The 19,808-nt window shown below is 38.3% G+C and overlaps 3 protein-coding genes across 24 annotated transcripts in view; 2 read left to right on the top strand and 1 right to left on the bottom strand.

Moving 5' to 3' along the window:
* The first annotated feature begins 608 nt into the window (after positions 1-608).
* cyb5r2 (cytochrome b5 reductase 2) lies at positions 609-8,731 on the top strand. The gene is made up of 9 exons (XM_032523348.1): positions 609-762; positions 1,186-1,329; positions 2,558-2,630; positions 4,462-4,568; positions 5,130-5,253; positions 5,435-5,518; positions 6,513-6,598; positions 6,721-6,820; positions 8,169-8,731. The coding sequence occupies exons 1-9, from the start codon at positions 748-750 to the stop codon at positions 8,339-8,341; spliced, it is 906 nt and encodes a 301-aa protein (XP_032379239.1). The 5' UTR covers positions 609-747; the 3' UTR covers positions 8,342-8,731.
* Positions 8,732-10,006: 1,275 nt separating this feature from the next.
* poglut3 (protein O-glucosyltransferase 3) lies at positions 10,007-15,763 on the top strand. Of its 2 annotated transcripts, none has more exons than XM_032523338.1 (6): positions 10,007-10,383; positions 10,876-11,073; positions 11,736-12,024; positions 13,508-13,707; positions 14,267-14,463; positions 15,289-15,763. In XM_032523338.1, exons 1-6 carry the CDS (start codon positions 10,020-10,022, stop codon positions 15,724-15,726), a joined length of 1,686 nt encoding a protein of 561 aa, XP_032379229.1. In that variant the 5' UTR covers positions 10,007-10,019; the 3' UTR covers positions 15,727-15,763. The 2 variants fall into 2 exon arrangements, with proteins under 2 accessions (XP_032379229.1, XP_032379228.1); XM_032523337.1 differs by having other exon boundaries at positions 10,008-10,383; positions 11,736-12,019; positions 13,503-13,707.
* A 3,458-nt stretch (positions 15,764-19,221) lies between these two features.
* The window catches only part of ppfibp2b (PPFIA binding protein 2b), a 142,418-nt gene continuing 141,831 nt past the window's right edge, over positions 19,222-19,808 (bottom strand). For all 21 annotated transcript variants that reach the window (XM_032523287.1, XM_032523294.1, XM_032523292.1 and 18 more), the window contains one exon: positions 19,222-19,498. In XM_032523287.1, coding sequence (XP_032379178.1) covers positions 19,475-19,498 — 24 coding nt within the window. In that variant the 3' untranslated portion in view covers positions 19,222-19,474. The remainder of the gene's footprint in view (positions 19,499-19,808) is intronic.

Here is a 19,808-nt window from a genome sequence, read left to right as displayed (position 1 = left end):
TGGAAGACAGCAACAAGCACTAAACATAACATGATATTCAATCAGCAGGATCCTGACATCAGTCAAACTCTTTTTATATTTTTATTTCAACATAATCTACTTGCTAAACAAACCATGTAGAAACAAACAGTAGACTATTTATTGCCTTGTCCATCTATTGCATTCATACACCTTAGCTTTTAGCCCAGAATTCAAACCACATACAGTACCCTAGCCTATATGTGAACAAAGTTGATTTTCACTTGCATTAGTAACTAGTTGAGAGTCTACAAAAAATAAAAATCTGTAAGGCCCTAGAAGCCAGATTTAAGAAAACTGTTGAAAATTTTTAAATAAAGTACTTTTTTATTCTTCTCTGTAAAGAATACAACTTTTCTTTCAGTGTTTTTTTTATGTACTGTAATCTCTGAGTTTGTGTCTCTCCTCCCCTCTCTCAGTGGTGTGATTTTAAGGCTTTGCTCCTCATTGCCTGTGCACCACCACTATACTGTGTGTCATAGTGAGATCTGTCTTCCTATTGGTGCCTTGGACCTTGCATCACCCTTGCCCCAGTGTAGAGGTGTGTGTGTGTGTGTGTGTGTGTGAGGGTGGGTGGGTGGGTGGGTGTATCTCCCTCTCACACACACACACACACACACACACACACACACACACACACACACACACACAGAATTGAGACTTGACTGTGTGTGGACTCTGGTCTGTCAGGCTGCGTGAGGAGAAGAAACTCTGGCACATGTTTAAACTATGGATCCGAGCTTGGTGAGACTGAACTTTTACTTCATTTACCTTACTTAATTATTCCATTCTTTTTACTCTAAATCAAAGCAAAAAAGGAGATATAAAATAACACAAATTAAAATAAAATAGCAACAAAAGCAAGACAATACAGTACAATAAAGCTTTGGAGCTGCCACAGCAAAGGCATGATCTCCCTTACCCACTAACCTCGATTGAGGTGCTGTTAAAAACGATTGATTCGAGGCCTGGAATTGGATTAGGGAATGAGGAATTCTGAAATATACTGGAGAGCTTGACCATGAAACATTTCCATATTTTATGTGGACTTACTATTGTAATGTAACTCCTTTATAAACCATGTCAACATGGTAACATTCAAATGAACAAGGATTGGAAACTTTAATACAAAACTAGAACACACAATATGCAATCTTTGTTTTGCAGACAGTCCCGGTGGTGGCCGCTGTTTTTGTGGTGGTAGCGAGTGTGCTGTACTTCCTCCTGGGAGGCTCTGCAGGACAGAAGAAGCTGCCTGTCACTCTACAGGACACCACAGTCAAATATTCCCTTCCCCTTCTAGACAAACAGGTAGACTGCATACAGACACAAGCACTTAACCAAGAATCAATACTTCTTGTTCTTGCAGGCACTTTCAAACCTGATTATGCAGCAACTCAATACTCAACAGCTACACCTGTTAGAATAATGTTTGTCATTTCATACAACCTTCATTTTGTTTGTTATCGGTGTATAAACCATCGTGAACTAAGAAATATTTCTAGTTTAAAGGGTTGGTTCACCAGCACGCATTTTCTTACTTACCTCCAGTGGTATCTAGCCATGCAAAACCTTTCGGATTTGGAATTTTTGAATCAAGCTTTTGAGGTAGTCTGAGACTTCTGGCTGGTTTTAGGTGAATTGAGTTTGATTGTTAAGCTCACCGCATTGAAAAGAAAGAAATATTTAGCATCTCTTTCCAGAAAATGTTAATCTGGATGATCCACAGAACACATTGTCATACAGTTTCAATGGAAAGACTTTCTGTCCATTTGAAAACTAGAAACACTAAGGAACACTAAGGCAAGCAAGAAAATATGTTTGTTTGTTTTTTAGTTTACATTTCATAATGTTACAAGTTGGTTAAATGAAACCAACGTTCTGTTCCTAATTCCCTTCTAATTTCCTCAGCATGTGGTCTTTTAGCCTAACACTTACAACTGCAATAATTCCCTACAGGGGAATTTGTATTTCAAATGTTATATCTATCTCTAGATCAAATCCCTCTCCATTCACAGTAGATTAGGTAAATTACGTTAAATACTAGGGTATTTCCAGTGGGCACGGGGGGACATGTCCCCCCCCACTTTAACAAATCCTGTTTGTGTCCTCCCCACTTTCAAGTTAGTTTGATATTTTTATTTAATTATAAGTCTCAGTGATTGGCCCCTATTTTAAGCAATAAAGAAAGTAAGACATCTTTTTTCTTAAACATGGTGAAGTAGCCTACCATTCTTTCTGGCATAATTTATTATTTTCAATTTAAGAATTTCCTGAATTGTATCACCATAGTCCCTATAAATGTATGTAGAAATGCAGGAAATGGGATTAAAATCTAAAACAGTTTCTACTGGAGGACCCCCGGACCCCCTGTTTTGTGTCCCTCTCACTTCTCAAACCAAAGTTACACCCTTGGTTAAATATACTGTATAAAGACCACATCGTCTCAATTTGAAGTCTCAGGACATTTATTTTGCAAACTCTTATATTGTGCTATTTCGTTGTTTGTTTTTTCTAACCTGTGTGTGTCCTTGTACAGGAAATCAGCCATGACACAAAGAAATTTCGGTTTGGCCTTCCATCTGCAACTCATATCCTTGGACTGCCAGTTGGTACTGAAACTGGCCTCTTTTCTTGTTTTCTCTTTTGTTCTCTCCTCAGATAAGATTCCTTGCAACTACAAAGGTTTTCTGCCAATTATTTAAGATGTTTAAAAGCCTCTTGGTGAGAAGTAGCTTTTACACACTCATATATGAGCAGCAGTTGCATTCTTTGCACCTCTTCTTATGAATCTCTAGCACTTCAGGCCTTCCACATGCTGAGTGTTGACTTGTCTTAATCTTTGATTCTTAATTTCTTGAAATATGGCCATAAATGAGAACACAAGATCAGTGGGATCAGAGTCTCAATAAAAGATCTCTCAATAAGAGAGCTCTGTTTGTAACACCTCTAAATGATTTGGATGCAGATGATTGAACTGCAACACATCAAAGGATACTAAGTGAAATTGAGTGAACATTTCTAAATATAGCATATATGTTGGTGTATTAGTGATTCATGTCAGTCCCAAATTGCAATAAAATAGTAGAATAAGCATGTGAAACGATCACTGTGGGGGTGAGAGAAGTAGTTAAAAGAGCTTAATTAGAGCTTATTTCCATCACGGTCTAAATACTTCTCTCATCTTTATGGGTGGAATATAATGAAGTACCTTTACTTAAGTAGTACGTTTTTAGAGGTACTTGTACTTTACTTGAGTATTCTTTGCTTCTGCAACTTTATACTTCCACTCCATTACAAGGAAGAGGCAAATACTGTACTTTTAACTTAATTACATTTGTCTGACAGCTTTAGTCTTTTTTCAGATGACAATTTTTCATCCCCTTCCTGCCCAGTGAAAACCATATTTCTCCAGATGTGTTGATGTTGAATGTTTGTGATTAACTGAAGAATGAAGTGTTCCTTTACATGTTGAGAAAATTCTCCTCCTTAAGCTAAAAAATGTCTCAGATCAGCTGGAAAATGCATCGTCAAAGCTGAAAACGGCAGATTTTCTGACACCTTGAAAACTTGACTTTGTAGGGGCACAAGGCCTACAACCATATGATGATCTTATAAAATATGATGCATTGCTGTAGATTAAACTACATAACAGCATATAAAGGACTCAAAATGAGCACAACCTTAAACATAAGTAAACTGCAACATATACATCAATGCAGCAGTAATTTTAATTTGGAAAGATGTAGTAGCTAAACATTGAACAAACATTTTACTGCACAATGAATGAGTACTTTCGCTTTTAAAACTTGAAATAATCACACATGCACACAATATCCTGAAAGATCCTTCACACATGCTGTACTCTTCAATGAAAATGAACTGCTTCCATCTGGCAGACACTATAGAGCCAGTGGGGGGCAAATGCAACCGCCGTAAGCTTTCATTTGTCCCCACATCAATAGCACTACAGAACAAACAACCAGTCCAGTCCTCATCGCTATAACACTGTGCTGGTCTTAACCAATGTAACCTCACCACGTGCAATTTCTTATATTCACAATTTACAATCTTTATTTGGGCCATTCACCTACTATATGTAACTTACTTTAAAATGGGGTACGTCATATGTTGTCACGTACAGTACTGTCTGTTGATGTTGTATTCAGCTGACAAATTTCTTACCGGACAAAAGTTTATCATATCTTATCTTAAAGAACATTCTGCTGATAATACTTACATACATTTACTTAAGTAAGATTTTAAATGTAGGACATTTACTTGCAGTGCATTTATTTCATAGTGTGGTATTAGTGCTTTAACTTAAGTAAAGGATCGGAAAACGTTTTCCATCACTTCTCATGCTTCTTTTTCCCCCATCCTCATTCCCTCAAATCCACCATCTCACTCCCTGCCTGTCCTCCCTTCTGTCCTCTGCACCAGGTCAGCATGTGTACCTATCAGCCAAGGTAAACGGCAGTCTGGTGGTTAGAGCCTACACTCCGGTATCCAGCGATGAGGACCAGGGATGCGTCGACCTTGTGGTCAAGGTGCTGTTTTTAACATTACTGATGTAGCGCACGGAAGTCATGGTTGGCCTATAACTGCAGAGGTTTTTGTGGGGGTAATTTGGGTTGAAAGATTGAAGGAATTTAGGGAATTCCAAGAGAAAACCAAGTGTCATGCAACAAGAGGATAAATACCAGCTAGAGTTTTAAAGTTAGCGACTAGCTGGTGAACATAGTATAGCATTTAGCTTTAAAGAGACCAAAACAGAATAATGGGTGGACTTACGTTACCTAGAACACATGACTCCAAATGAATGTTCTTCCTTATCTTCACAGTGTGTGATAAGCAATTAGCATGTTAGCAGTATCACCTTTATGAGTTGATAATAAGCCAACTTATTGTCCACAAAAGAATAAACAAATGCAGCTTTAAGCAGATAGTTTTAACAAAAGTTACCCACATTCAGGACCCTTACTGTTGTCTTGTTATCAGGACAAACTATTGGCTATGCTAACAATGCTAAGAGGTGATTGTTTTAATGCCCAGTAGAGGCAATGATGAAAAACAGGTTCAAATTGTTTTGACCTCTTTTGTAACTCAAGGTGTACTACAAGAACCCCTCCTTCCCAGAGGGAGGGAAGATGTCTCAGTACCTGGACAACATGGCCATTGGAGATAGGATTGACTTCAGAGGACCCAATGGACTGCTCGTGTATAAGGGAAATGGTACGGTGTGTGTGCATGAAGAAAAGAAAGAAAGAAAGAAGAATGAAAGAAGAATGAAAACACTTCATGTTTGTTAAGCTGTTGCCACCAGCAGATGTCCCTGTGGTACAATATAAAACTGTCAAAGCAACTTGGGCACACATAGGCCTACTAATGCTGAATCGTGGTCTCTCCTGGTCAGGTCAGTTTTCCATCCGACCAGACAAGAAGTCAGAGCCAAAAGTTCGGAAGTTTAAGCAAGTTGGAATGATCGCTGGAGGAACAGGTGCACTAAGATTCCTATAAACTTTCAATCATCCTAATGTCGTCACAGGCTCAGCAGGCTGAAATCTCTTTTGAGGGACAAATCAAGTAATTCCCTGAGTGTGCTCACTAATTTTAACAATTTGCATCACACAGTAGTAGCTGAAAAACTGGATTCTGTATGTGTGTTGAACATTCAGGCATATTTTTATATAGAATTTATATAGAAAACACCTAATTTAGTGGAAGCTTATTGGACTATAATGGCTGATTTCATGGACATTTGCCTTGTATTGGTCAGAATGTATTTGACAGGACTTCAGTATTCATTCACTGCACTTTATTGACTTAAGTTAAAGGCACAGCAATGAAACGTCACATATCCCCAACAGGGAACTTAGAGTAGATTTGTAAACCTGTGCTTCTATAAACAGACCATGGAGGAACAATAACCCTTGTGTTGTCTTCCCATCAACTTTTTCTTTTGTTTTTGTCCCATTTTTTATTTGACGCTTTTTTCAATGTTCGTCACTTTTTTGATGTTTTCAACACGTAACACTAACTTATTAACTTTGGTTTTACTGTTATTTTTAAATTTATGGTCAATAAACCTCATTTATAGGAAATGATACGTAATGTTTTAGTTAGAAAAGCAGAAATTAGGAATTACTTAGACTAAAATTAAAGGAATGCATGTTGATGGATAATCACAGACTGGAATATGTCAACTTTTTCTCAATGCTATTTAAAAAACAAATGAATGAAAGTAGAGATTTGTACTTGCCAAAGAGCATTGTGTGGAATCAATTATGTTATTTTGGGTAATTAAAAAGAACATTGATATAGGAAAACGGGACCAAAAGACAACATCAGGGTTGTGGAATGTAGTTTAACTTCCGAGACCATTTGAAGATATTGCCTTTGTAGCCTCACTGTTGACAATATCATTTTATTGACAATTTGGTTAGACACAAACCATCCTCTGAGACTAATTTCAATGATTTTTACCATCACAGGCATCACTCCCATGCTGCAGTTGATCCGCAGCATCACAGCAGACCCCACTGATAGCACCAAGTGCTCCCTCATATTTGCCAACCAGGTCTGCTATGTGTGGTATATTGTTTTGGAAAATCTTTTCTTCTGTCTCAATGTTAAAAATTATTACTGTTCAGAAATAAATAATACCCAAAAACTAAATATCTTTTACTTTCTCCCTCTCAGACTGAGAAAGACATCCTTCTGAGGGAGGAGCTGGAAGAGGTAAAGAAGAAACACCCTGATAAAGTGAATCTGTGGTTCACACTGGACAAACCTCCAGTGGGTAAGGAAGCATTTCTTTAACTATGGACCTAACAACATGGTGGCTGGTGGGCCCTTCTCAATATAAGCTGCCCTGTGTTTAAGAAGCGTACCCTGAAGCCTTTTAACAACCAGAACATGTGCAGTTCTTTAAACAGATATTATAACCTCTGACTAAAGAGGCAACAGGTATGTGTAATGTGGTCCTAATTCAAAAGCAACTAACACTGCAATACATTAACATTAGACAGATTCTAAAAAGTTGCACTCATCAATATTTTAGACTAACGTTTGATCAAACAACTTTAATGTTTTAGGTCATTCCTACTATTGTCATTAATCTCATTCCCAGCAGCAGGCATGTAGTAAACCCACTACACACTACCTGCCCAGCACCAAACGACAGACAGACAAAGTTGCCAACTAGCAAGTGTGCAGCTAAAGAGCAAGATATGTCTGTCAAGAGTTAATGGAGACAAAACTATGCCTAAAAGAAGGGTACATATTGGACTTACACTTATCAAAGTGCCAAAAACATGACTTTAAATAGAAATGTCACATTAAAAGCGAGAGAAACATGAAACAGTGAGGCACTTAACTTATGCCTGCTTCCCATAATGTGGGATCTGGTGGAAACAGTTACCATGACTAAGTTTATCATGTTAGCATAAAGGACATACAGTACATGTATTAGTACAGTGCCAGGCTATGGTATCTGAATCTGAATAAATTAGCCTCAAAGCCTGGCCCTTTAATTTCACTTCTGGGTATTCATAGTGTGAAACTGTAGAAAATCCCCACAGGCTGAGGAAGAAGATAGCTCCAACAAGGTGTTACTGTGGCTTAGCAAACGCTCATGTCTTCCTTTGCATAATTCTTTGAGGAAACAGAATGAATTAATGAGCATAATGTTGTTACACAATCTCTGTTGTAAGGGCCTTCAATGCCGCTCATATTCTGCCTTGTCTGTCATTAGTTCCACACAGAATAGAAACACATCGGTCCTTGATCATAATTCATTCACAACAAGTGTTGCTTTTTGTTAGCAGTGTCGTTATTTGCTTGCCTTGGAGAGAGAGATGACTATTTGTGGATGAAAGCACAAGTTCAACACACCTTGTCATGTTTCTTGTTGATAATAGCATCGGTGGCCAATAGCTGAAATCTTCCCGTAGAGAAAACAAAAACTAAGCCGATCAGATTCTCCGGTAAACAAGCTATATTATAAACCTCATTATGTCAGCACAGAAGAGGGATGAAGACCAAACAACTGTCAAAAAGTGAACTTTTTTGGGAAATTTTGTTGTTGTTAAACATTTTTCTAAAGTTGAAGGTTGATCTTGCTTTCTCTCTCTTGCCTTTTCCTCAAGATTGGAGCTACAGCTCAGGGTTTGTGACCGATGACATGATCAAGGACCACCTTCCTGCTCCATCTGATGATGTCCTTGTTGTCCTGTGTGGTCCTCCACCGATGATCCAGAAAGCCTGTCTGCCAAATCTGGACAAGCTGGGACACAGAACAGAAAACATTTTTGCGTACTAGTGTTTTGATTGACTACAGAAATATCTTTATGACCTGTAATCCTCCAATCACTAAATCAAAAATCACTGTATGAACACCGTTAATGGCCTAATACTGTCAATTTAGGCATGTGTGGTTTTGATGGCAGTGATACTAGTACAACTGCAAACCTCTACCATAAAGTGGGTATACAATCGGCATCAAAATTAACTAGTATCATCACTCTGAATAATTCTATGGACTCATGTGTCTACTTTTATAGATATAAATATAATTATACAGATCTTCAGAGGCCCTTTGCTGCATGTCATTCACCTTCTTTCTGCCTTCTCAAGTCTAAGCTGTCGTGTTCCAATTAAAGGCCTAAAATGCCAAAAGAAATAATCTTTAAAAAATAAAAATAAAATAACATCCTGTTCTGTGACTACCTTTTCTACAATCAACAATCACTTTTAACTCTCTGAGGAGAAAAGATGCAGTCCAAGCGATGTTTGACAACTCTCGCATTCCAAAAGCAGTATTCCAAAAATAATTCAAATATTTCTTTACTAATTTTACACTTGTTTGTTAACAAAAAGACTTTGGCAAACTAATTTAAAGCACTGAAACAATTAGTAAAACACAATATAAGTTAAGTTTTTAAAAAGAAAGACAATTGAGGAATTTTAAAAAGCAAATATCAACGTTTCAGCTTTAGTGCCAAATTATTTTTATATTTGAACATTGCTCCGGAAAAAAAAGTGTGCATAACTATAAGGAAAGCTTGTTCTAAACCTTTTGATATGAAACCCATGGGGATAGGTTATATGAAAATACCTTTAAAAGGTCAATTTAAGAAGATATGTGAAAATCTCTTTTTAGGCCAAAATGTGAATTCCTGTATAATAAAGATGTAAAAATGACAGTGTTACTGTAGTTTTAATACTTTGTGCTACATACAATCAAAGCACTGATGTATTGCAGTTCTACAGGTTTCACCATGTAAACTTTTGCATACCCAATATAACAACTGTACTTAACATGAACTTGATATTATATCCAAGCCTTTCACCTTTAATGTGAAACATCCAAATGAGGGTCAAGTTTATTGTCAAGTTTTCACATGCAAGGAATTTGTAAGAGAAAATGAAGGAAAAAAAACATAGTAAGAGAAAATGAAAAATACAAGCAAGTGGCCTACTACAAAAGTCAGGAAACCTAAAAACAGAACAGAAAAAAGTACAATACAAATATGAACACATCCTATAGAAATATCTAGCCTACACTATATCTATTTTAAAAGGGAAAAAAAATTACAGGTTTGTGCAGGGATGTAAAAAATATTGACCAGGTAATGCAAAAGTTTGCAGTATGAAGTAAATAATGCAAGTGCAAAGTACAGCCGTAGTAGTCCAAAAGATGTCCGTTAATGTAACGCATAGAGACAGATGTGGAGGTTTTACGTTAATATAAACATATTATTAAATTTATTGTAAGTTATTTATTCAGAAATCTGCCATCAGACCATTCCATTTATTTATCTGACACTCATCCACAGCGATTTACAAAATATCAAAGGTCATACAACTACATCCAAACAAACTAGCCACAGCAATAGACTACAATAGTAGTTAAGGATTAAAACGTATATAGCCTACTTCATACAGTAATTGTTCTTAAATAGGGCTGCTGCTATTCGCTACCGATTTGTCCGACATCCATGAAGGCATCACCAGAAAATGGGCGTGTTTCTCTTCACCAACATGTCGGCGTAGGAGTTTGTATCAAAACTTTACATTCAATATTTAATCAATTTAGACGTCCAGCGGTTAGGAATTGGAGGAATATGGTGGGTGAGCGTAGCATTGACTTAGTTAAGCCTTTTGATAAAGGTTTATTATGTAGGTGTATTGTTTTAGTGGTATTAATTAGCATAAACTTTCCGGTTTTTGACTGTGAAGGAATCGATTCAGAGAGATGTCTTGTCTGGGGTCCAGGGCTGAACCCCGACCCAGTTTTACCAGTCCGCTACTTCTTTATTCACGCGGTCAATTCAAACGGAGAGAACCTGACTTCGTCTCCAGGTAAACCGACCACAAACGACTTATGTGCTAAAAGTGTCATTGCTTTAAACATTGGATCACTGGAACGGTAGCAGCCAAATGGCTAGCGAAGCTAGCTAACAACTAACGTTAAACCCCAAATGGATCTGGCAACAACATATTCTTTGTAGATATTCAACTAATAGACTAATAGACTAGCTCCACCAATGGTTTGTTCGTGTTATTATCGGTGACAACTGATTAGACAACACACTATAGTTCTATAATCATAACTAATGTTTCTTAGCCTTGAAACCCGTTCTAGTGCTCCTTTGAATCCTCCTGGGTACCCCATAACCCTGAACAAGTATTTTCCAGAGGTGACTTTGGTCAACTAACCACAAACGGCCATGTGTCAGGGCTAGGAAGGTGCCTTTGTGCAAAAATTATGGAAGCTATGGATTAATTAACACCTGCAGACACTTGAAATCAAGTATATTTGTCACTTTATTTGTCTTTATATGTGTTGTTTAGGTAAAGACACATTTAAAGTGAAGATAAGTCCGAAGGACAAAAAGGAGCACATTCGTATCCACGTCCCTCCACCTCTGGACAGGGGAGACGGGTCTTTTCTGGTAAGGTACCGGCTCTATGGCACTGTGCTGAAGGGCCTGGAGGTTGAAGTCTTCCACCAAGATACTGCTGTTGCTAAGTCACCTTACGTCATCCAAGGTTTGTAATGTATTATGCATTAATAAACACTGGCATGGGTTCATGTCAAGTCATTTTTATTTGTATAAAGACCCTATGTCCTTTGTCCCTCAATCCCACAAAAAGCTCCTTAACAAGAGGAAAAAGTTAGAAACCTCAAAAAGGATCCCTCTTCCAGGACGGATAGACATGCACCACACACTAAAGAGCTGTGTTGCAAAAGAAAACCCCTGTTTTATCACCAATATGACAAATATACTGTATGCATGATAAGAAAAAACAAAAAGCCTCATCGACTTTATCACGGTAAATTTAATGCAAATTAAATTGTTATTGTAATATTGTGGCCATTTTGTGATTCACTTCACTCCACATCACAATCTCCTCAAAAATGCACACCAGATGCTTTGAAATGTGGAGAAACTGTGCAACATGAGTCCATCCTGTCTCAAAAAAGTTAGATATCATCACTGTTTCATAAAAAGAGCTTAACACCAGCTCATACTATAAGTATAGATATATATATATATATATATATATATATATATATATATATATATATATATATATATATATATATATATATATATATATATAAAGTAAAGATGGAACAAATGCCACCTTGCTTTGACTTGCTCTGGCTCCTTCGTCTAACCCTATGTGTCCCATTGTTTAACGCTCAGGTCCAGTCTATCATGAATACTGCGACTGTCCAGAACCCGATGCTTCCGTTTGGCAGAGCACCATGCAGTGTCCCGCTGAGGAGCCTCAAATTCTGGCTGACTTCAAAGCTTTTCCAACAATCGACCTGCAGCGTCTCCGACAGGAAGCCCCTCTCAGATTCGCCAACAGAGGAGGTCTCATTCACTACGCCATCATCAACAACAAGTTGTACCGCCGCACTCTGGGAAAATACACTGACTTTAAGATGTTTTCTGATGAAATCCTTCTCTCTCTAACAAGAAAGGTAAGGTTGTGTGTCAGCTCTAGGGATGTTAAAGGATCATACTGGTGTTTTTGCATGTTTTGGCACATTTACTATATAGTTTCTAGAGAGGTTACCGATACCATTTTATCCTTCCAGATATCCATTCCGATATATAAACTTGCATATCAACCGAAACTGAGTACAGACCTGATACCAGTGCATTAAAAAAAAGTTTCTCATCAACTGTATAGTACTAGACCTGTGTAGATGTTATGTGATTGCTATCCTTTTTGTATGGCCAAGCTTAGGTTAAACCCTTTGTAAAACAGGAACACATACAGAGAATGAATGCCATGGAAGTTTCTTTTATCATCTAGTCATTACCAGAAAAAAATATAAATAAATCTATGAATACATAGCAATTACCTTAAAATTCTACTAAAGTGCAGCTCAATTTACAAGTTTGCAAACGACTGTTCTATCCAGCGGAAACTTTAAAGTAGATATTGTTTAGGGCGCTTAGACTCCATACCAGCATTTTAGGCATTTCTGATATTGGTATCGGTATAGGAACAACTCTGGTAATTAGGGTTCAACTTTTATGTTTGTTGGTTTTAGTTTTTTTTTTTTATTACTATTATTTGTTTTCTGCCACGCCGGCTCAAATTCCCTTGAGCTGGAATGAGCTAGAAACATGAAACTTGGGGGAATAACTGGAAAAGGTGTGCAAGCGCTTCTATAGAAATATGAACCCAATCAGCCACATGGAGGGGCTGTAATTAAGGCTTCAAAATGCAAACTTTGAAAGGCCACGCCCCCCAGGCTGGAATCTGATTGACTTGAAATTTCTAACACAGGTGCAGTTTAATGTGCTCTACTAAAAAGCCTCAAGGACCATTAAGGTCCGCCTAGAAAATGTTTCCGCCATTTTAAATTTTTTTTAAAACATGTTTTTGAGATCTTCTCCTACGCCATTGCCCCGATTGCCACCGAATTTTCAGTGAAATATCAGTGGATCAAGCTTATTACAAGTTTGTATAAAGCATGTCCATACCTCAATTACCTTTCAAGTTATTGACCAATGAACTTCAAAAGGGGCGTGGCTCTGGACATAAATGAACACAAATCAACAATCGTAAGGCCATCAATGCATGGAATGATGCAAATCAAGATTTGAGCTTGGAATCGCAGCTTGCGGCTTTATTAACAATTGTTTTTTGCGTCAGTCATCTGCTTTTCTCAAATTGTCGTGAGCTGGACTGAGCACTGAATTGGAAATAAATGTTTTTGAAAAAGCCGTTGTAGGCATTTTAAACAAAGTGCACTGTTTGTCCAATCATACAAAGCTTGCAGAATATGTTTTATAACGGCGTTGGACCACATGTGTGAAATTATTTTTAAGTTGCTATTGAGAAAAAAGGTTTGAACCCATAAATCGCCGCTTGCTTGTCATCATGTGGCATCATGTGGTAAGTGATTTCAATCTGTTTGTTTTTGTTTTGTTTTGTTTTTTTGGGTGAAGGTTAGGGTGCCTGATGTGGAGTTTTACTTAAATGTTGGTGACTGGCCATTAGAGACCAGGAGGTCTGATGCTGTTCCAGTGTTGTCATGGTGTGGCTCTACAGACACACGGGACATTGTCCTCCCCACTTACGAGGTCACACACTCCACCTTGGAGACCATGAGAGGTGTCACCATTGACCTGCTGTCCGTCCAGGGAAACACGGGTAACACAAACGCACACAAACACACTTTCCTTTTTATTACGGAGCTGAAGTCTGCGGCAAGGTCTCTTGCAATTGTAGAAGGATCCAGGATCAGTTTCTAAATACACTAGCAGATAGGCCATGGATGTAACCATGGATTTCAATTAAAAAAGATCCACCTTTAATTTAAAGTCAAATTTAATAAATCAATAATTCTGATAATGTTCTTTGTGTGGTTTAAATACTTGTGACTTTATTATTGTACACACATTCATTTCTGTTTCTCTCACAGCATTTGTAGTCATCAATTGTGTATGCGGATTTGCATTTTTATCAGAATAGTGGGGGAAAAAACTGGAAAGTTATTTGAATTTGAACTAATGAGCCAGGAGATGTATCCGCCCTTACCCCAAGCTCAATGTGTCCTTAAAGTCCTCCTTTTGTACACTTTTGTTAGTTAATTATTCCCAATTATATATCTGATTGTTCTTTTTTTTAATTATATGATTTAGAGCTCTTTGGACCTCAAGTCTTCACATTTCTTGCCTTTTGGGGGTAACATTTGGATCGCTTTCTCCAGGGCCTCCATGGATTAACAAAACGGATCGAGCGTTTTTCCGTGGCCGAGACAGTCGAGAGGAGCGTCTTCACCTGGTCTCGCTGTCCAAGCAGAACCCAGAGATGCTGGATGCAGGCATCACAGGATGGTTCTTCTTCAGAGACAGGGAGAAACATGTTGGCAAAGCACCACTTGTTGGATTCTTTGAATTCTTTAAGGTAAGGGGAAAATAAATAATGAAATGACCTTATTCTAATCACTTTTATCATTGAGGCAGGTGCTTTGCCTTTCATTTTATGTAATTGTATTAATTTTATTACTTTTGTCAGTTATATAATTTCAAGTGCCCTGACACAACTAGGGTAACTTAGGGTTTTTACAACCTGTAGCCTATTTTCCTACGTTTTTGTGTCTAAGGGACTGATAGTAACGGTCTTTGAAATTGGTCCAGTATTAAGCGAGACCGCAACAGTCGACAGCGGTGAAACAAGCTACAATGTTTTTTTTTAGTTGCGCACCTTTTAATATACGTCCACATAAGGTTACTGACATCCTCAGATTATTGTTCTAAGTGTCTGAACATTATGGAAAGGATCCTTACAAAGGTTGAACTTTTTTGTTAACATGAAATTGTTAAAAATCATGTACCCACCAGACTCTATTTAAATAAGCATTTTACCATCATAAAATACACTTCAAAGTCAACAGAAACAAAACATAAAAAGCTATCTATTTTTGTCTTTCCACTTTTCTAACTATCACTACTAGTTTGGTTAAAATGAACACATAAGTATATTATTGGAAATATGCTGGTAAATATACATGCTAAAGATATTTATATGGAGTCTGGTGAGTTTGGCAATGAGCTGCTGACAGTTTCAGAGTTCTCGCTCAATACTGAACTCATTTCAAAGATTTTTGTTCACATAAGTCACTTAGACACCAATGCATGAGAAAAAAAGGATAGTGGTTGGAAAATGAAATGCCCCTTTAAATAAATACACTCATAGAAACGTTTGCTTTTTTTTGTTCTCCTCTTTTAGTACAAGTACCAGGTGAACGTGGATGGAACAGTGGCAGCGTATCGGTTTCCTTACTTGATGCTCGGGAACAGTCTGGTCCTGAAGCAGGACTCACAATATTATGAATACTTCTACAGCCAGCTTAGAGCAGGCACTCACTACATTCCCGTGAGGAGAAACCTGTCGGACCTTTTGGAAAAAATCAAATGGGCCAAAGAGAACGACGCTGAAGCACATCAGATTGCCAGAGCAGGTCAGACATTGGTCAGAGAGTTGCTGCAGCCCAGCAGACTGTACTGTTACTACTACAGAGTGATGCACATGTACTCAGAGCGGCAGACAGGACCGCCAACACAGCATGAAGACATGGAGCTGGTACCTCAGCCTGACGACCACACTGCTGTGTGTACATGTGAGGGTAAAATACACAAAGAAACCAATATGAAAGATGAACTATGATGCAACTGGTGTTTAGTCTTTAATTTGTTTTTCTTTCTCTGAAACATTCCTGCCATATAAAGAGTGAATGTAATTGAATGTTCCTGATCCTCGTGAAAACATTTTTTTTCACAGTTTAAAATTAACATTACAATTATAATTTTTGCCTTTATGTTGGATAGTAGAGGCAGTTTTGGGAATAATTTAAAATAAAAACTCTGTCCTCAGCCATTTCAACTCAAAACTTGCCAATGCCACTCTTAGTTTTTAATACAGTTGTGTTCTTTTTTTGTATCTTTTGTAAAGTTCTGGTTAGTAACGCAAGAAACTGTGGATAAAATTAATGTTTTTTTTTAATACATTTTGCATTGGATATATGTATACAATATTATCTTTAAATAAATACATCTTAGATAAATTCTTGTTTTCTGTAAAGTCCTCATTAAAGGTCATCAACGTTCAGTTCAGTTTGTACATCCTGAGACAGATCGCACTCATCGGCCAATCTCGAGGTTGCAATCACACACTAAATCAGAAGCCCACCCTAGAGAAGGTACTTCAGTCACTCTTCTGTGTTGTCGAGGTGTCCACAGCTTTGTGCGCTGCCGGCCTCTAATGGCCACAACACCTGTTTCTGCTGTCATCGCCCATTCTCTGCTTCCTATTTGGAAACTCACTGGCTTCTCAGACCTTTTCAAATGTGTGAAAATGGCACTAATCACTTTTAGGGAGAAGCGTGTGAGAATACTAACTTATGTAGGTGATAATTCTTACCTCATCACAACAGGAACCCATGGCCCACACAGCTCTGGTCATGTAATAGGTTAGACATCTGGGTTTTGCTATTAAGTACATAAAGAGCGCTCCCCAGCATGCTCAAGATCAAGACCATAGCTGGGAGTGATGTCACCTTTTGTCTAACCCCCAATTTCCACCGGATGCGTAACGGCTGCAGATCCACTCCGGCACGGCAGCGGAGCCATGGTTTCCATTTAAGTCAATGTGTGTATTTCCACAGACGGAACAGACCGGTGATCCGCACTCCTCCGGAGCAGATAGGCAGAGCTTCTATTTTTGTCGGATGCCGAAGAGCTCCGCAGCAATTCAGCACACGGCAGGTAGTGCGGGACAGTAAGTCAAGCACAGAAACAAAAGAAAACATCCAGTCAATTTTCAAAATAAAATAGACCGTGCTCACGGCGGATCAACAGAGTTGTTTCCCCTCTAATTCTCTGGATGGAAACAAACTTGGTTTCGTGGTTCTATTCTACATTAATTTTCAAGACCCAAACTTTCCTGAACAAAAGAAGTCCGTGCACAAATGGATTTGTTTCAGCATTATTCAAGTCAGTCAGGACACCTTTTTATACACCCTTTAAGATTTGCTGCTTTGTGGGTTTAAATGATTACCTACAGCAAACTATTATTTTTTTTACTGTAGGGTCTTTGTATTTTGTGTTTCTCTACATCCACATGCTGAGGCATTACAAGCTAATGCTAGCTAGACATGGGTTAACTTAGCTTAACAACAGCTAGCTAAGTTTAGCTTGCTGCTGGTTGCTCACTAACATTACTTTACAACGTTAGGGACAACAGCGATGGCAGAATAACGTCTGTTGCTAACACAACCATTTCAATCCCTCAACCTAACTTTCCTGAACAAAATAAGCCACTGCCCAAAGGGGTTTTGTTTTAGCACTTTTTCAAGTTCAGCAAGTTAGCGTGTGCAATGTCAGTCGGGACACACCTTCTAAGATGTGCTTTTTAGGTTGAAATGATTACCTACCGCACACTTCTAGAATGTAAAGTCATAATACAAAACAATACGAAACCAGGCTGAATCAGTGGTGAAGTGCAATCCCTCTGGCACTTTCTCCTCTCACTTTACTCTGAGCACTTTGAAGAGGTGTAGCTCATCACAGGTAAACATTTTAATTCTGAGGTCTTTCCTAGAAAAGACTTCGGTTGCCGCTGGCTAAAGACACAGGTGGGTGCGGTGCCTACATCATGGCCTTCCTGGCCCTTCACTCTGGCATCATTTCTAATATGTTTTATGCTTCATTAGTATTCTGTATAGACAAACTGCTCTTTGTTCATTTGGCTTAGTATCTTGTATGCAGCTTCTTTTTGTTTCATAACATTGTTAGCATGACACACATGTCTTTTCAGGTTAACCAGCTTTTTCTTTCCAATGTGTATTTAACAGCCCTTGCAAACCTTTGGTCTTGTACGTGGAAAACATTTTTAGCATTTCAAATACTTTATAAAAATAAAAAAAACAAGAATGGAGTCAAATACATATTTTTTAAATTATATATATTATTTTGACAATAATAAAAGTGATTTACAATTTTTAAACATTGAAGAACTGTTTGATACATGATGAAACGATTTTTTTTTTTGTGTACTTTTTTTAACCCCACTGTATGCTAATGTATCACAGTAACAGCATTTAAACAATATTATATTAGATAAGAAAACTTAAAGGGGAAAAACATTAATAAACATTTATAAATGTCTCCGTTATTAATCTTATTTTTTTGAAAATGCGACTGTGTTAGTGTCTCACACTGCATTAGCCTAGCTCTCCAGTAACCAGTTATCCTATATAGTAAATTTAAACACTATGTAACAACTAGGATAGATTGAAAATAAAACCAGTATTATCTATTAAAGGCTTGCACTTTATCTATCCCAACATCTTAGTAGGTCTGGAGGTTTTTTCAAAAGATACATCAATAGCTTTCACATTTCTACCACATAAAATGTATTACAGTATCATGTTATTAGCCATTATATATTACGAGTCCCTTTGGTTTAGCTGAATTTAATCATGAGAGTGAGAGGGTCGCCCTCTTTCTTAGTGACAATGGCCTGCATCATTCCTTGAGGTGTATGGAGATACCTTGAACCTTTGAAGAAGTTCTCAATAAAAGCTCTGTCAATCTTATCGCACTTCCCGATGGCGGCCTCAAAGTTGTTGCTGAGTACGCCATAGAGATTCTCCTTGTCGCTTTTCCTCCCCAAGAACAAGAAGAGGGCGTAGCAGTCCTTGCCGATGGATGTACAGAAGTCCACCATCCTCTCGTACATTGTCTTGTTGCTGGACTCCTTCTGGGCAATCTGGACAGTCTCGCTGAAGGCCTCTGGGGGGATGCCATTCACCTCGGCGTCCTCCATGTCTGACAAGTGTAGGACCTGCACAGCAATCTGGATCCGAGGGTTCTTGGTGGGCTTCTCCAGCACAGCCCAGACCCAATCAGCCCCCAGGAGGATGCGCTGCTCAGGCGTCATGGCCGTGCAGTTGAAGGCGTCTGTCAAATTGAGGCTGACACTCTGCGAGATGTAGGTCATTAGGAAGACCTGTTGGACAACAATATGTTTTAAAGAACACTTAAAATAAGTTTTCTGAAATTCTAAAGGGTTGCTTCAGTTTTTTGGAAGGATAAAGTTACTTACCTGAGTGAGCACCTCAGGGCTTGGGTGGAATTTGTCCTCTGGGTCTTTGAAGAGGAGGTATTCTTGAGTTCTGGATGAGGCGGCAGAGATGCAGTCAATGAATAGAGGTATGAAATCATTGGGTTTGGAGACCGGGGGCTTCCTCAACGTGGAGAAGATGCTCGGTCGAAGGGACATGTTCTGATCGTCGGAGGGACTGCTGGCGAAGCCACGCTTAAAAGAGGAGATGAAATTGGAGTTCTGGAAGAGGTTAGATTTGGGTTTGCTGGTGGTCTGGCCCATAGTGGACTTGATGATGGAGGGCGGGAAATTAGAGGGTGGTCTCCCTGATACACTGGAAAGAACATTTGTACAATTAGAGTATTGAGTGTAACCTGAAATGAAGATGTGGTTGGTAAAAAGTTGAGCCTAGTGTTTTGATAGTTGTGTTTTTGAAGTACATAAGAAACCCCTTATCTGTCCGAATGCTTTGCCTAGAATCATTGCTACTGTCTATTCTTTCATTTAACTAGGAATAAACAGTTACTTGTCCATGTTGCACATTAAAGATATACCACTTTTCTGTACACCTATGCAATGCACTACAAGAATAACATGGTATGATGTCTACAAAAAGGACTTTACAAATAATTACAGATACTCAC

This window comes from Etheostoma spectabile, chromosome 8 (genome assembly GCF_008692095.1).
Source record: "Etheostoma spectabile isolate EspeVRDwgs_2016 chromosome 8, UIUC_Espe_1.0, whole genome shotgun sequence".
NCBI classification, from domain to species: domain Eukaryota; kingdom Metazoa; phylum Chordata; class Actinopteri; order Perciformes; family Percidae; genus Etheostoma; species Etheostoma spectabile.
Note: the sequence above shows the minus strand (reverse complement) of the source record. Positions and strands in the feature narration are given on the sequence as shown.

Excerpts from the sequence above, each read along its gene's own strand:
- cyb5r2 (XM_032523348.1), top strand. Across the intron at positions 4,569-5,129 it reads GCGTCGACCTTGTGGTCAAG|GTGTACTACAAGAACCCCTC; the intron begins GTGCTGTTTTTA and ends TTGTAACTCAAG. Across the intron at positions 6,599-6,720 it reads CCCTCATATTTGCCAACCAG|ACTGAGAAAGACATCCTTCT; the intron begins GTCTGCTATGTG and ends TCTCCCTCTCAG.
- poglut3 (XM_032523338.1), top strand. The coding sequence starts at position 10,020 with ATGAAGGCATCACCAGAAAATGGGCGTGTTTCTCTTCACCAACATGTC. Across the intron at positions 13,708-14,266 it reads GTCCGTCCAGGGAAACACGG|GGCCTCCATGGATTAACAAA; the intron begins GTAACACAAACG and ends CGCTTTCTCCAG. Across the intron at positions 14,464-15,288 it reads GATTCTTTGAATTCTTTAAG|TACAAGTACCAGGTGAACGT; the intron begins GTAAGGGGAAAA and ends CTCCTCTTTTAG.